This window comes from Dermacentor silvarum, chromosome 4 (genome assembly GCF_013339745.2).
Source record: "Dermacentor silvarum isolate Dsil-2018 chromosome 4, BIME_Dsil_1.4, whole genome shotgun sequence".
Lineage (NCBI taxonomy): Eukaryota > Metazoa > Arthropoda > Arachnida > Ixodida > Ixodidae > Dermacentor > Dermacentor silvarum.
In genome coordinates this window covers 26,995,232-27,011,131 of record NC_051157.2, presented here as the reverse complement: position 1 = coordinate 27,011,131, position 15,900 = coordinate 26,995,232, and the positions used below count along the sequence as shown (strand labels likewise).

Sequence of the window (15,900 nt, the reverse complement as noted above, 5' to 3'; positions counted from 1 at the left end):
ACGTCAGTTGCCTATCTGTATATTTGTCAGAAAAAAGAAATCTTTCACCGATAGTAACTTGTGAGCGATGGTTGTACCGTTTGTATACTCATTATTCTTTTCATTTTTGTGGTGCGATGAAATAAACCGAGTTTTTTTTTTTTTTTTTGTGTGTGTGTGTGTGAAGGTCCGAAATTTAAAAAAATTACCTCTGGCAGATAGCACAATTCTAACCCTTGAGCTCAATTACTCGATGAGGCGGTCGTTAGATCTACGAGAACTCAATATATCAATAAATAATTAATTAACATAATTGTGCTAATAAACGTTTTAATATTAATTACGTTACGGCACATATTTCAATCTGCGAATTATATCTGGTGAGTTCGCAAGGCGTATCCACTCGGAACGAATTCTCTGGACTGAGCCAGTTTCGAGATATTAATTTTCGAAATGTCCGACGAAATGTATTGGTGTCCCAGTTATACTTTTGTGCTTCAATGCATAAAACAGCCTTTTCTGAAAAGGGGCACTCATGTACCCAAGGGAATAAGGGGCATTCATTTACCCAATATTTCGATCTTCACTGATGGCAAATCTTATTGCTTTCCTGTCCACGCAATAAAATACATCCGAGGAAAGCTGCAGCGCACAGAACTCTATAGAGCGCCTCGATGCCAGCGGAGAACTCCGTGCAGTCGCGCCGTGAAAGGTGCGGATATCGTTCGCCTATCAGTATTTCCTAAACTTCACCACATTGCATTCCATCGCAATTACTTATTTTATTCACATGTTGGCAGCGAATATCTTTATTGCGCAGTCATTCTTGCTAAACAAAGCGTATAAAACTATGAATTAAATAAGGTTCGGGGGATCTTCTTCCACCTGATACTTAATCCCTAGCGCAACCGTTAAACGGAAGAAACCACCATTACACGTACGTTCCTACTAAAAACTACCCTGAAAAATTAAAGAAAAAAAAAAAAAAGGGGGGGGGGGGGGGGGGGGGACTGCGTTTGTTGATGACTTGTAATAGGCACGTTTTCAAGCAATGATAGCAGCAGAATATTCGGCTTGCTCAGTTATTCCACGTTGAATGTAACCAGTTGTGTTTCAGTTAACTTCTCTTCATGTTTTAATTGCTGCATATATGTTGTGTTACTCCAGACCTGCGAAGTTTCGCAAGATAGGTTTCTGTTTCGATGCTCTGCCGTGCTGATTTCGTGCGCAACAACGCGATTGCGAGCGACACTAGCACAATCCACGATTTAACTTTACTCCAAGTCCAGCAGAGACGATTCAAGCCAATCCGTCGGAGTGTCTTGGCGTAAACAATTTGCGCGCAACATAAGTTCATTGTAACATAAGTGGTCTCGATAACGGAAGTTAGCGTACCGAAGCTGGGGGTACCTGTCATCCAAATCACGTTTCCTCGACGCGGTTTAAGGTGTTTCAATGATGTCTACCCAAAAACATGGTGCGGCGGACTCGGCAAATGACGGATTCCCGCGAAAACGATCGCTTGTCCGTCAAGCGACAGACGTTGAAGACGACGACTTCTCTCCGTTTCCATCGACGATCGCCGACTTCGGATACTTCTTCAATGATTTCGGCCAGTTGAGGCACCTGAAGACCGGAGAGCCCTACTTGTTTCAGGTGCGCCCCGACGACCTTAGCTACAACCAGCGGCGCTACGAAGCTCTGGGTGACGTTATCACCGAACACGTTTACCAGCTCCTGGAGCTAGAGACACACCTGATGCGAGTCACCGTGCCCGTCAACGTCCAGAAAGATGAGCCGAGTTCGTTCATCTTCGTGTCGGAAGATGCGTTCACCAATAAGGACCGCCTATTGATCCTAATACACGGCAGCGGCGTCGTGCGCGCTGGTCAGTGGTCACGGCGGCTCATAATCAATGACTCGCTCAAGAAAGGCACGCAGCTTCCTTACATTAGGAGAGCGCAAGGGCTTGGCTACGCCGTGATTGTGCTCAACACAAACGATACTCACCGCATAATCAACGGCGTGCGGGTCCCCGTGCGGGAGTGTGAAACTGCCGAGAAACATGGGCGGCACGTCTGGGAGTATATCGTCGAGAAGAGAGCACCGGCGCGTCATGTCGCCGTCGTAGCGCACAGCTACGGAGGCGTCGTTGCTGTTAATGTGGCAACGGAGTTCTTCGCTTCGTTCTCCGATCGCGTCTTCGCTGTCGCCTTTACGGACTCCGTCCACAGCTTCGCACGTCAGAAATCCCACCCGCGCGTTGCGCAGTTTTTCCACCAGTTTGGGCGGAATTGGGTTTCGAGCCCGGAACCCCTCGATCGGCCTCTCAGGGAGCGACATGATGGCACCGTCGATGTCAAGCGCGTGTCTGCCGGCACCGTGACCCACGAGATGACGTCGTGGTCCAGCTTCGCGTCCGTCTTCGAGTTTCTGGAGACGGCATACCACAAGAAGTTGGCCGGGAACGGAGAGCATAACGATTTGTAGTTTTCCACGTGACTAGGCAGCGCAGCCGCCGTTTCTTTTGCAGAAGTGTGCTGTAGAAATTACTTTACTGCTTGCCAGTATGTTGACAGTATGAGTGTGTAACCCACTGAGTACTGTAGACACACAAAACTGCGAGCATTGTTTAGAACGCAAAGCTTTATGCAGGAGCACCGATGGTAGCCTTGGCTTTCTTGTTGATCGGCAGCACTCGTGTACATTAATCAAGTGCCTCGATTTGCTGCATATTTGAGAGGTTGTATAGCGACGTGTATATGTTGAAGGCTCAAGGTGCTGTGGCCCTTATGTCTTTTGCTCAATGTGTATTCTTGTAAAGGAACAGTGCAGGAGACAATAACCTAAAGAGAAGAAAGAAACTCAGTGGACTTTGTGTGTAACTCCTGAAATGACTTGCACTGTGTCTTCGAAATCACTGTTAATGTAGTTCAGTGGACCTTTACAGCATGAATATTAGTTACACACTGTAGCAATCAGAAGATATGTGCTTTCGTTTATAGTACAGTGGAAGAATGTAGACACACCTACATCAGGCATTACATTATTGCACCTGGCTAGATTTTACATCAAATCTTGGCTGCACCTATGGTGACAAACAGCCCCTTATTCCTGGTGTGTTTAAAGAATTGCCATATTTGTCCATCTTATATGTTCTCTGCCCAGTTCTCAGTTCCTTCACGAAAATGATCCCATTTGCTCACTTCAATGCTATGCATTTTGAACAGCAAATGCTGATACCATATTTTGGTACGGCTCTTTGCAACTACTATGCTTCCAGGGTTGCTCTTTATCATGAAACATTATGTTGCATTCAAAGGGACACCAGAAGGCAATCAATAAATCAAACCAGTTTAATATAATTTTACTATAAAATACCCTACATACAAAGTTTATCATTTACACAGCAAGGAACCTGCATAACATGACGCAAGAATGAAAGGCCAATCACATAAAATATGAGAGGTAATTTTTCACCACTTTTCAAGACCAGCTCAGTGACATGCATGCCTTGATTGACCTTGTTGGCATTACACAGTTCACGGAGCAGTTCTTCACCGAGTTGGCTCTCCCTTGAGTTGTTTTCCTCTCCAACTGGTGATGCCCTCTTAATATCCAAAGGAAAATGTCTTGCAAGAAGAACTCCCGAAGAACACGAAACATAAATTCTGCTGGTTGATGTTTCTTCTTTCTCAACTGTGAGCTTGTATTCCGTTGGCAGATTCAAAAGCAAGTCCACATTTTCCACAGGTCAATATGCATCATCTCGCTCTGCGATGAATGGCTCTCTCTTGCCCCATCACTTATGCATGAAAAAAGTGCTGATGTGTGACGCATCACTTCTGCCAGCTCCACCACCAAAGTTCTGTCGTGCTCATGCGTAGAGTGTTATGTTTTTGTCTGGCAGATTAGCATATAGGTAATCTGAGCGCTCACTTCAGATATCAAGTAGCCCTTCAAAAACAACCAGAAGAATGAACTGTCAGACACTTTTCATATGGAACAATAGCTGAGAGAGGTCTAGAGGGATTGTTTGCCTATAGCATCTCTTTAAGTGCGACATGCTGTCTTGTACTTATATGTTTAAACACCCAACAAGAGTAAGCTCTAAGTACACCTATTTTGCCATCTCGCCTGTAAGGTCATCTGTTGTGCTCGCAATCTTGTATAAACGGGATGAACACAAGACCAAGTGCACAAGGCTGGACCTTGTGCACAGCACATGACCAAAAATTTATTTTGTGATAGTCGAATTTGTATGCGTGCTGAACTTTAGCATTTTAGAGTCATTTGTGATGTTTGTCAATGAAAGGAAACAAGGAAAATCTTGTGAAATTACAGCATTAGTGTGAACATTTGTCAAACCTTACCTAGCATTAGTGTTGAGATCAACCTCATTACTTTAAGCTTTTTTAGTCTGCACAATATCTTTCACTGCAGATGTCTAAGTTAGGAATACAGTGGCCTGCATTACATGTTGCATCTACCCACTTTTTGTTGTGCTTGTTCCCAGTTGCACTCGGGAAAATAAGAGCATTGTTTTACGAGATTTCACTCTGTACACAACTAGCCTCCTCTGCTTGCCTCAGAAAAATATGGCAGGCTATACTTCAATTTTTATGGCAGTTATAACTAGCGACAATATATTGCAGAGAGTGCTTATCTTGTCTCAAATCTTTTTTTAAATTATGGGGTTTTACATGCCAAAACCACGATACGATCTGATTATGAGGCACGCCGTAGTGGGGGACTCCGGAAATTTGGACCCCCTGGAGTTCTTTAACGTGCACCTAAATCTAAGTACACGGGTGTTTTCGCATTTCGCCCCCATCGAAATGCGGCCGCCATGGCCGGGATTCGATCCCGCAACCTGGTACTCAGCAGCCCAACACCATAGCCACTGAGCAACCACGGCGGGTTGTCTTAAATCCAAACTTGGCATATATGATAGGCAGAGATTTCACGACGTAATGTGGCGTTAAGCTAAAAAAGCAGAGTTCCCAAGCTAGTGTTCTTATTTGTATGGTGGTTTTTCAATTGCATTTAAGACGCAACTTTAGGAGACCCAAGTGGTCCTTAACACAGCATTTCTTAGACTGTAATTTATGTATGTTAAGGTATCCTCGAGAGAATCTTAGGGAAGTTGCACGACCACACTATCTTGCTCACAAAAGAGGGATATGTATATCTGGTGGTACATATTTTGTGACACCGCACTCTCCATATTGCCTCAGGTAAGGAAAACAAGAAGGTATATGCTGAACCATACCTATGAATTTACTTGTTTATAACAAACCCTAATTTGGAGCTTTTGTGTCCAGCATGGAAGGTCACCTTTCTCATTGGTTCTATGCTGGGAGGCACATATGGAACACCATGAACGTAATCCTTGTCAATTGAAGCTTTAGAATGGTTTTAGTTATGAAATCAACATAAACCTGGATATATGCGTACATTTTTTCTCCAAATAGAAATTAACTAAAGGGGGCACCTAATTGGTCAGTTCAAGGTGTCTGTCATGGCCAAGTTTCAAAAATGCCACTGTGGCACTGACTGAAATTTACGATGATCACGTTTGTTCCATCATAGCCAGCATGTTCTTTTCCTCAGGATTGTCCTGGTAGCCTTAGGCAATGAAGATATTAGTAGCTTCTAGACGCCTTGTGAACAAAAAAATATAAATGAAGAGGAGAGGGCCAAGCTCCAGTTGCCAGATTCTCATTAAAGATGAAGTAATTGATTTTGCAAGTCTAACATTATCTTTTATGTGTGTTAAATGAACCACCAAAGGACAAAAATAGCTAAAAGTTACAAAAAGCAAGATGTATGCTCACATTTAAGGAACCTGCTCACTTTTTATGTTATGTTCAGAGTGCAGACCGAGCACTTAACATTGCGGTCAGTCTGTGGTGTTGCATTTTGCTATCCTGTGTTTTATTTCACTTTTTGTTCGTTAATCCACAGGTAAGGGTTAATTGTGTTAACACTTGTATTTTGTAATGATCACATTCCATGTCCTTGCTTTGACATCATACTTGTAGTGTACTTAGTTTGTAAAGCTGTGGTTTATAACTCTGGTCACACCGTGTGTTGTGCAGGAGCTGACAACCTGGATGTAATGTTCAACACCTTTTACTGCTACATTGCTATTATGGAAGATATTATAATGCAAAGTAGCTCAAATCTGAATTATGAATTGCTGAAATCTTGACATTCAATTGCATTTTCACTGCTATTATTGGTGTATGTCCTGGTTAGATTTCAAGCAGCACTTCCTTTGAACGTGAATCTTTTTCCTTAGCAGGCAAGAACGCTTGGTTGTCATGAATGACTCATACTTGTGTTATTAAGAAGAGTCTTTTTATTGCAGTTTATTGCAACATTTGTTTGTTGTATTACAGTGCTCCTTTGTAACAAATTTGAAGCACAAGTTTATTACTATTGAAAAATATAGGAACATTTTATTATGTACTGTGCGTGTTGTACACAAAGCCCACTATTTTTTTCTGATGGGCTTGCAAGGCCATCCAAGTCCCAAACACTCTTTTGAAGTTTACTTGCTTTGGGAAAGTAAACATGTATTTGTTACAACTGGTCATTTCTTTCACTGCAGCTGTTGTCATTTATCAGGTTCTTCTAAACATTTCAATACAAATAACAGCACTTTTTTTTTTAAGAACACTTTTAAACCCAGTTCAATACCACTTCATACTTGTAGGATTATATTTCGTGGCACTTACAATAAATTGAACCTCCAAATTGATATTGACAGCGTATGCTCCAAGGCCAGCTTGGTTTTCGAACGCATGGTTTACAAATGCAGTTAGCTAGCAATCAATGCATTTCCAAATTAGTCTATTCTTTTGCTGTTTAAGTTATCTGCTGCACGGTCTTTTTCTCAATTTCTGAAGTGCCCCCTGCAGAAAGAAACCACACTGAGCAACTGCCTTGGCGCACCTCTGTTCTTTGTACTAATTGTAACCATAAAATTAGAAGTAGATAAACAGCACAAAATGACAAAAACATTTATATATTATGAAACACCGTTTTACATAAATAAGAACTATATTTAATAAAATGACATTGTCCTTGTTAGTCATGACCTACACTTGTTTGTGCATATAGACATAGACAAACTACTTCATCACCCACTTCATGTATTCCAAATGCTTTCCACTCATTCTTACAAAAGAATGAATGCCATTTTGCATTCCATCTACCGTATTATATTTTCACCTACTAAACTCTAACTAATATGTTTCTACAAACAAGCGACACCACTGTAAATTGTGCCTAAACTGAATATGATGTGGTCTTTGCCAAGAGTCCTTAGTGAGAGTCTCTCAGTTTCTATAACTTAGTGCTGAGGCAGCAACCACAGTTGAATGAACTGCTGCAGTGTACATTCACTCCTGCAGTAACGTGGGAAGTGGAGTTCACTTTTTCACATGCAACCTGTTCAGCTACACTGTACGGTTTACACTAGTACACTAGTAACCACTTGACCTGCCTGCTGGTCCTTTACCAGCTTCACATACTGTCAAAAACCCAGTGACTTGAAGCAGATCGTACTGTCAGAGTTTGAGCTTAGCCGACCTTCCAGGACATGCACATTTCATTCAAGCAGTGAAGAGTAGAGCACCACTCAGTAGTGTATCCAGAACTTTCTTTTTGTGGTGTGTTCCTGTTTTGGTAGGGAAGGCAACAGGAAAGGAAAACAGCCATTTTGGGCGTAAGCTTGGTATGCACACCCACTTCACTGCACCACTGTAACCAATCATCAGCTATTTCTTCAGTGAAGCAGTCTTGTCAACAAAGTGCAATCTCGTATTTCACTGAATTTATAGAAAAAGAAATCACACCGCACACGCAAATTGTCAGCCACTGTTCAGTGATGCATACAACAACAGTAGAATTCAACACTGCCTTGTTGCCAGCTGGGGCAACATGCTGTAAAAGAGATCCCTGTGTCCTGACGTGGCAGATGCATGGCTGCTCCCGAGCTAGTGCTGTACGTAGTTCGAGATGCCATCTACTTGACAGCCTTGCCAACGAGTGTAGGCCGCACCAGGAAGGGCATCTCTTGTGGATAGTGGATCTTCTCGTACATCTCCCGGAAGCCAAGAAACTCGACGTACTGTGGCACATCGCGTGTCAGCTGGCAGCCGTCACTGACCAGCGACCATAGTGGTTGTGCAAGCTGCTGCAGGCGGCGTGCCCAACTGCCTTCTTTGTAGCCTATGTGCTCCACATAGTAGAAGCTGCCACCCTGCACCAGGGAACAAATGGAAAACCAACTCATCACTCATTTCCTTTTGCACTGCTTATAGGTTTTTAGTGGCTTGGCCCTGCAATGACATTGTGCTGCTGAGAGAGCATAAAAAACCCAAGCACACGAGCGCTTTTGCATTTCAGCCCCCCATCGAAATGCGGCCGCCGCGGCTGGGATTTGATCCTGCCCTCTCTAACTCAGCAGCACAGCGATAAAATAAAATTAGATTGTGGGTTTTTATGTGCCAAAACCACGATCTGATTATGAGGCACGTCGTAGTGGGGGACTCTGGACGAATTTCGACCACCTGGGGTTCTTTAACGTGCACCCAGTGCGCAGTACACGGGCCTTTTTGCATTTCGCTCCCATCGAAATGCGGCCGCCGCGGCCGGTATTGATCCCGCAACCTCGTGCTAGCAGCGCAACGATAGCCACTAAGCAGCTCCCGGTGCGGGTCTGATTGTTTACTGAAATACTAAAGATATATTGGTGGACAAGGATGGCAGTCTCACGAGTTCACGGATAGGGCGTACGTACGCTAGCCTGAAGAAATTAACTGCCACATGACGAGGACGTAACGAGAAGAGTGCGCTTTTATTATTCTTTTCTTTAGAAAAGTCATTCCCTTGCGTCAAATCATGTAACACTTTATTCCGTAGACCAAGTGTGAACGTAGCCTTCCCTCTCTGGATGCATGTGAGGTATTTCTGAATAATTAACTAAAACTACACTTATATATACTTTCAATATTTACGTTCTTGGCAGAAACAAAGCGCGATGTGCCGAGCTTGCACGCTTTGTTCGACGTCACTGGGCGAACGAAGGATTGGCGTAAATAACACACAGATGAGGGACTAGAGCTCGTTCTAAAATTACAAATTTGCCATTCGAGTTTTCAAATGCTCGCGATTAATTCACGCCATGAGAGGACAGGTCAATTAGGACGTCGCTGCGGAACTAAAGAAGAAAAATAACGCTATCACCACGAATTTCGCTATCACAGTTACGTCGGCATTGACCAACTCATCGTTGCCGCAGCACAAGGTGCATGAAGACTGTATTATCATGCCTGAGTAAAAAGCAAACTATAATAGGACTTTCCTTTCCACGTGTGTGTGTGATACAGGTGCTTATTTCACGACAGTTAATTTTCGGGTAAGAGCGCATTTAGCGCCCTCTTAGGCCACGATCGCACATTTCAATCGAATTTCAAGTAATTAAGCGCAAGCAGAATTCTACTTCTTTTGTTCCCGTTTGCCTATATTCTGCCGTAATGGTACGTAGCACCCAGCGACACCGCTACAGGTATGTTTCCTTAAAACACTACGTTTCGGCTCTTTTACTATCACCCCCCCCCCCCTTTTTTTTTTTTTGTCCATTTTTGTTATTTTTTATTCCCCGGGAACACTGGTACACGTGCATGAAACACAGACACTGCTAGACAGTGGCGCACCGACGGGGGGGTTTCGGGGGTTGTAACCCCCCCCCCCCCCCCCCCCTTTTGTTTAACCCATTTTCTTTCCTTGCGCATTTGAGTACTGCAACTAAGATGTAGACGCGCAATCGTCTGCACACTCGCAAAAAGCGCATTTTTTTGCCAATTTTCCGTGAAGAAATTGAAATTAGTGCTGTTTAGATGGTATTGCCAAACTGTCAACCCCCCCTGGCAGAGATCCTGGGTGCGCTACTGCTGCTAGATCAAATATTGGTCCATTGTTCCGTCATTTCAATCCGATCTGTAGGGGATATAACATTTACTTCAAAAGAAGGCATATCACAATTACCCTGTCAAAAAGTTTGAGGCCTGACGTCATTCGTCTGTCGAAAATCAACGAAAGAAGAACTACTAACGAGAATCGACAGCGCTTGAAGCTAGTCCATACCATTTTAACACGCAAACATTTTTTTTTTTTAACATGCTCGCGCGCGGTACGTACCCTGACAAGAATCCTCTTGACCTCGCGTATCACCGATGCCATGTCTTCGACGGAGCAAAGCACCAGCGTCGACACGACGCAATCCACGCTGTCGGACGCTATCGAAGACATGTCCTCGGCGCAACCCAGCACGAACCGCTCAATCTCCACGTTGGGAAACGCACAGCGGTTCTCTCTGAAGATGTTCTCGAAATACCGATTGGGTTCCACCGAGATCACCCTGCTGCCCTGCGGATAGTAGGCCAAGTTGGTTCCCGTGCCGACGCCGATCTCCACGATGCGGATGGCGCCGCGCGCCCGCAGGGTCGGGTCCTCGGACACGATCTGTGCCATGTCGGCGAACAGTTCTCGCTTGAAAGGCGCCAGGATGGCCGCGTTGTGATCGGCGTAGTACTTCGCGTAGATCCAGGCGAAGAAGCGCCGCTGGGCCTCCTTGCGCTGACGGCGCAGTAACAGGCACATCACGAACAGCGTGAGCGGAACGCCGGCAAACAGGTACAGCGCGAAGTTCTCGCGACTCCTGCTATGCACGTGAGGGGACATGGTCTTCAAGGACGGGACGGGAAAGGTCCCCTTACATAAACTTATACGACGCGCGCGCCAGACTTTTCTTCAAGGCGAACAAAAGCGAGGAAAAACAGCGAAGAAATGTAAGTGGCAGCGCAAACAACCGCTTTCGGATGGCTGCGACCGACGTGCCGTCTTCTGCTGCTGCGGCCGGACCCTTTGCCGCTGCTAGCTGTCACCTCCTTCCCGTGGCCGCTGCTCGCTTCGGTAGACGCTCTTCTTTCGGCGTACGCGCTAGCGCTGGTCCCAGGTTTCGGTTGGAGGGGCACACCGCTGGAACCGGTTTGCTGCTTCTCTTGCCCCCAGGAGAATGAAAAAAAAAAAAAAAAAAAAGAAGAAGAAGAAGAAACGTTAAAAAAATAGCGGCGGGCCGCACGAGACGCTCTGGAGCCGAAGAATTGGGGTTCCTCCGGCCGACTGTGGCGCGTCCACGCACGCCACACAGCGCCGCGAAGAGGAATGTGACCTGAAAGGCTATAGCGGGCACACAGCGCTCTCGAGTCTGCGTATAACGGGTGAGGAATCAAAAAAGAAAGGCCTACATATGCAAAACTTGGCGCGTTTATAGCCGTTTAGCGCGCACTCGCTTGCTCGGCCACGTGCGTACGTTTTTGCCAGCGAGCAGACCAAACGCCCCTCTAGCTGCGAGCTTATTTACTTTCGAGTCCAGTGGTGGTCCCGCCAATCACAGTTCCCGGAAGGTCTTGAATCTTGATTGCACACGATGTGCGGAGAAGAGTGCGGGAAGTGTGCAGTTGGATAAGTTTAACCACGTGTCGTATGGCCTGCGCCTAAAGTTTTCCTTGCCCTTTTTTTCCTTCTTTTTCTAACGTTCTTATAAGCATCGGAGCACGAAATATGGGCACATACGGCGATTAACATGCACAGAAATCACGCAGAAACTCCAGTTGTCTAAGTATGCTCGTTCCGCTTGCTCATCTCCACGCAGACCGGTGTCATTATCAATCTTATCAAATTTTATCCGACCAGTATAAACACTTATCAACTGTCATCGGTCGTTATCAACCTTATCGCAATCTATTCGATTTTAATTACCAACCCTTATCTGTCATTATCGATCTTATCGGACATGATCCGAACTTTACCAACTATTATCGGTCCTTATATCAACCTTATCGGCATTAAATTTTGGCAGAACCGGAATTTTCCTGATGCTTACTATAAGTCGACTCTATATGTGGTCTTAGAGATGGCTTTTATTACACCATCACCAAATCTTTCAACAAAGCCTTCATAGAAACTGTTCCCCTTTGACATTCACTTTGTACCGCCAGTACGACACATTCAAATGGTTCACCTTCTACAAGCGTGAATGTTTAGCCAAGTGGGTGAGAGATTCGGCTCCTGAGCGCGGGGTCGTAGATTCAAAAATCGCCACCATCGTGTTTCCTTTCGAATTTATTTTGTTTTATATATGTATAGCGGACGGACGGGTTTCCTCCTTCTGTCAGCATAGAAATGGTTACGCATTTGAAAAGCGAGTGTTCTTATTCGAGAGTAGCCATTTTTAGACTATATACTGTCTCGGAGGCATAAACATACCTAGCACAGACATGTTGCAAGCACTTTTTCGTTATCATGCGCCTGAACCTGCTAGCAAACGCTCAGATTTATCCCTAAAACTTAAGCATTTCCTCAGCGTTCTTTCAATTCGCTGCATAATGATGCGGCGAATCATGCAGTTCGGTGGCACTAAGGCCGAGCGCTAACGTGCGGTGTCACTACCGCATATGTATATATATCAGGACGATTGAAAACGCGCTGGCGTGCCTGGTTTCTTCGATATGTCACGCTCCCTGCCTTTTCCCATGTTCTTTTTGAGAGTGGCGCTGTCGTGACCTCGTAACCACCAGAGCACGACATTATACGAGTGCCGCCATGCTGCCAAGGTTTAATGCCTTGGCGGCATAGAGAACACGTGTTTATGCCACATTTTTTGTCGCCTGTACTCCCATGTACTTCTCCGTGCTTGCGATGAAAGGCAAGATCATAAAGTGAAGCAGAAGAAGGCTCTCTTTGGCAGTTAAGGCTACTTGCGGTACTAACTCGTGTATATAGGCAGCTAAGAGTGCGGGTTAGCGCGAATTAGTATTCCATTGTGGCAGACCAGTGCACAATGTACAGGGTCGCCCGCATCTGTTTCACGGACCGTCCCTCTTTTGAACGGCTGTGCTGTTGTGACGTGTTGGCAAACGTGTTTTGAGAGTATTTTAGTGCCATGCAGACAATTAGGAACAAGAGCGCGCCGTATATGATGTCTAAGTCCGCCTCTTGTCCCGGTTCTCAAGCGCTCTCTAAATCAAATCATTGTGTTGTTGTGCGCTGGTCTGTTACAATTCTGGATAAGCGGAACTGCCTTACAGGATAAATATAACAAGGAAAGGTCCTTGTGGTTAAGTTGGTCATAGTCACTCTATAGTCATAGTGTGCACAAATATAAATACTAAGCTTAGTACTAAGCTAAGCAGGACACGCGCTGTAAGACTGTAAACTGATATTTGTCGTAACATTCTTCATACCTGTTAGGAGCCAACCTCCGGAGCACCTTAACTGCATGGCTTAACTGTAGGCTGTCATGCCTCGAAACACCAGTGCATCCTGTTGCCGCGCAGGAAGCGCGTTAAGGGACCTCTGGAGCAGGCTATGACACGTTTCCTTTTGTGAAACAGAATATGGCGCGTTTCTGCGCCCATTTGTGGTCCTCCGCTTAACCTTCGGACACATCATTTCGGCACGTGTACGGCACTTTCTACATATGGGAAAAGCCTATACGAATACGGAAAGGGGACTTCGAAAAACACCGTCCGGGTGCCGCGAGTAAAAGTGTAAATGTACGTGGGATGCGTACGTATATAGTTACCTTCAATTTGCCTCGCTAATTTATGTTTCAAAGTGTCCGCTTCTTGTATTCCTGGAATGGCAGTCTAGCTATATATAGGCATGAACTATACACTGAGCTTTTTTTTGTCCCACCACGTTAGTCGTACACGAAAGACGCTTAACAATAATCTTCCTCATTGTCTTCCTCTGTACTATACCAGCTGCAAGCAGGAACTGCGGCATGTGCACAGAGTTGTAAAATGGAGTTTCTTTATGAAGTTGTTAAAGATGTGGGCTGTGATGCGCAAGTGCATGCCTTTGGCGTATTCCCAAGTTACAGTAGCGGGATACAGCTCACTTGTTTAAAAACTCACCTCCCTCCCTCCACACACACGCACACCGTTCAGCGGGTTCAAATACCCGCATATCGAAATTCGAAGGTGCACGATAGTTGATGAGCGAAAGCTGCGAAGTACACGCCAGCCGAAAAGTTCTCGAAAAGACCCGTTGCAGCTAGCTTATTTCGAAGGAGGTTAACGTACGCTGCGTGCGCCAAATCGAGAAAGGCACTCGTTCTATGTTGCGTCATATATCGGCGCGAACGAGGCTACATGCGCGGGCACACACAGCAGCTTCGTTTTCCCGCCAACGGCGACACTGCGGTACCAGGTCACAGGGTCCACGGAAAGTCTTGAGTGTCGCACGCACTCATGGCAATTTTGCTGGGTACAGTATACTGCGTCCCAGCTAACGTTAGCCGAGCTGTTGAACGAAAATGATGATTAAAACGAGACGGTGCATAATACAATAATAGAGCTTACTGTGTTCGGTCGTTGGAGGTGTGACGACCGAGCGCCGTAGGTCTTAAGATTCTATCTCGCATCGTGTTCTTTGAACAGCTTGGCTACCGTTCTATAGGACACCTATATACCGGGTGATCAAAATTAAACTTTACGGAATTGCAGGTAGCATAATTCTTATTGTTGAGCTGGGTTATTCGAAGACGCGGACCTTAGTAGCACGAGAAATCGAAACACATATTCAACTAATTAACAAAAATTGGCTAATGAACTTCTTAGTTAATTACTTTACGACACATATTCCAATTTACGAATTGTAGCTGGTGAGTTTGCAAGACTTGAAATGAATTTGCAGGATGACACCAGTTTCGAGATATTATTTCCCGAAGTGTGGGACGAAATACATGGGCGTTCCAGTTACTTTTATGCTTCAATGTATAAAACAGCATTTTGGTAAAAAAAGTAAGCGGAACAACAGTGCATTTTTACTACGAGATTGATGGCGCATATCTCCAAACTGGTGTCATTCTGGAAATTAATTCCAAGTGGATACGCCTGACAAGCTCACCGGCTACAATTCGTAAATTGCAATGTGTCGTAAAGTAATTAACTATCAACTTAATTAGTGAATTTTTGTTATTTACTTGAATGTGTGTTTCGATTTCTCGTGCTACTAATGTGCGCCTTATCGAATAACCCAGCTCAATGATAAGAACTATGCTACCTGCCACAGGCGATCTCTAAAAATTCCGTAAAACTTAAAGGGCCCTGAACCACCCCTTTGGCTGCGTGAAATAACAGTACGTGGGTGGCATACGCTGCTGTGAACATTTCAGCCAAGTTTTGCTGTATCAGGCGGTGCGTGGAGCTCGCAAGCGGAGTGCGAAGTCACCTTTCTCTCAAACGCTCTCGTTTCAACAGAAGCCATGATCCTCTCTCTTCTGTGTGCTTTATTCCGTAATAAAGCACATTCCAATACGCGGCTGCTATTGGTCGCTGCGGTCGGCTACACCGCGGCCGCCGCGGTGTGCTGTCGCTGTGGACAACCGCGCTTGGCTTACCACTGCCCCTTCAGTCTCTTATCTCTCCCACGCGCAAGCAAGGAAGCGGGAAGCCAGCGCCGGAGAGAGCGGGGGGAGGGGGGGGGGGGCGCACTTCTACTCTGCCAACAACCGCGCTCGTCGCTCGACCGCACCGTCTCTTATCTCCACACGGCTCTGACCTTTATGCACTGTGCATTCGCCGCTCAGTTTCTGTTGAAGCGATAGACCGCACGTATACCTTCGCCCGCTGCAGCGTATGGGCTTGCTGCCAGCGTTTTGACAGTCGTGTCTGCAGTCCTTCAGTGTGATCTATTCATGTTTGTTTGTGCGCGCTCACACCACGCTTGTTCATTCAGTTAGTAATAGTCGGGCCACATTTTCCAACGCACGCTACACATGTAATGCTGCCCGGATCGGCAGTGCAGCGCTACAGGTGTGTCCCTTCGCACGCGCTGCCC

At 45.4% G+C, this 15,900-nt stretch overlaps 2 protein-coding genes across 2 annotated transcripts; one reads left to right on the top strand and one right to left on the bottom strand.

Annotated features, from left to right (window-relative positions):
- The first annotated feature begins 1,137 nt into the window (after positions 1 to 1,137).
- On the top strand, positions 1,138 to 7,077 carry LOC119449658 (cotranscriptional regulator FAM172A homolog). The gene has a single exon (XM_049665354.1). The coding sequence runs from the start codon at positions 1,435 to 1,437 to the stop codon at positions 2,467 to 2,469; it is 1,035 nt and encodes a 344-aa protein (XP_049521311.1). The 5' UTR covers positions 1,138 to 1,434; the 3' UTR covers positions 2,470 to 7,077.
- Positions 7,078 to 7,216: 139 nt separating this feature from the next.
- LOC119449659 (putative methyltransferase-like protein 7A) lies at positions 7,217 to 11,374 on the bottom strand. Its single transcript, XM_037712880.2, has 2 exons — positions 10,192 to 11,374; positions 7,217 to 8,251 (listed from the first exon to the last, which is right to left on the bottom strand). The coding sequence occupies exons 1-2, from the start codon at positions 10,732 to 10,734 to the stop codon at positions 8,015 to 8,017; spliced, it is 780 nt and encodes a 259-aa protein (XP_037568808.1). The 5' UTR covers positions 10,735 to 11,374; the 3' UTR covers positions 7,217 to 8,014.
- Between the last annotated feature and the right edge of the window lie 4,526 nt (positions 11,375 to 15,900).

Excerpts from the sequence above, each read along its gene's own strand:
- LOC119449659 (XM_037712880.2), bottom strand. The coding sequence starts at position 10,734 with ATGTCCCCTCACGTGCATAGCAGGAGTCGCGAGAACTTCGCGCTGTAC. Across the intron at positions 8,252-10,191 it reads TCAAGAGGATTCTTGTCAGG|GGTGGCAGCTTCTACTATGT; the intron begins GTACGTACCGCG and ends TCCCTGGTGCAG.
- LOC119449658 (XM_049665354.1), top strand. The coding sequence starts at position 1,435 with ATGATGTCTACCCAAAAACATGGTGCGGCGGACTCGGCAAATGACGGA.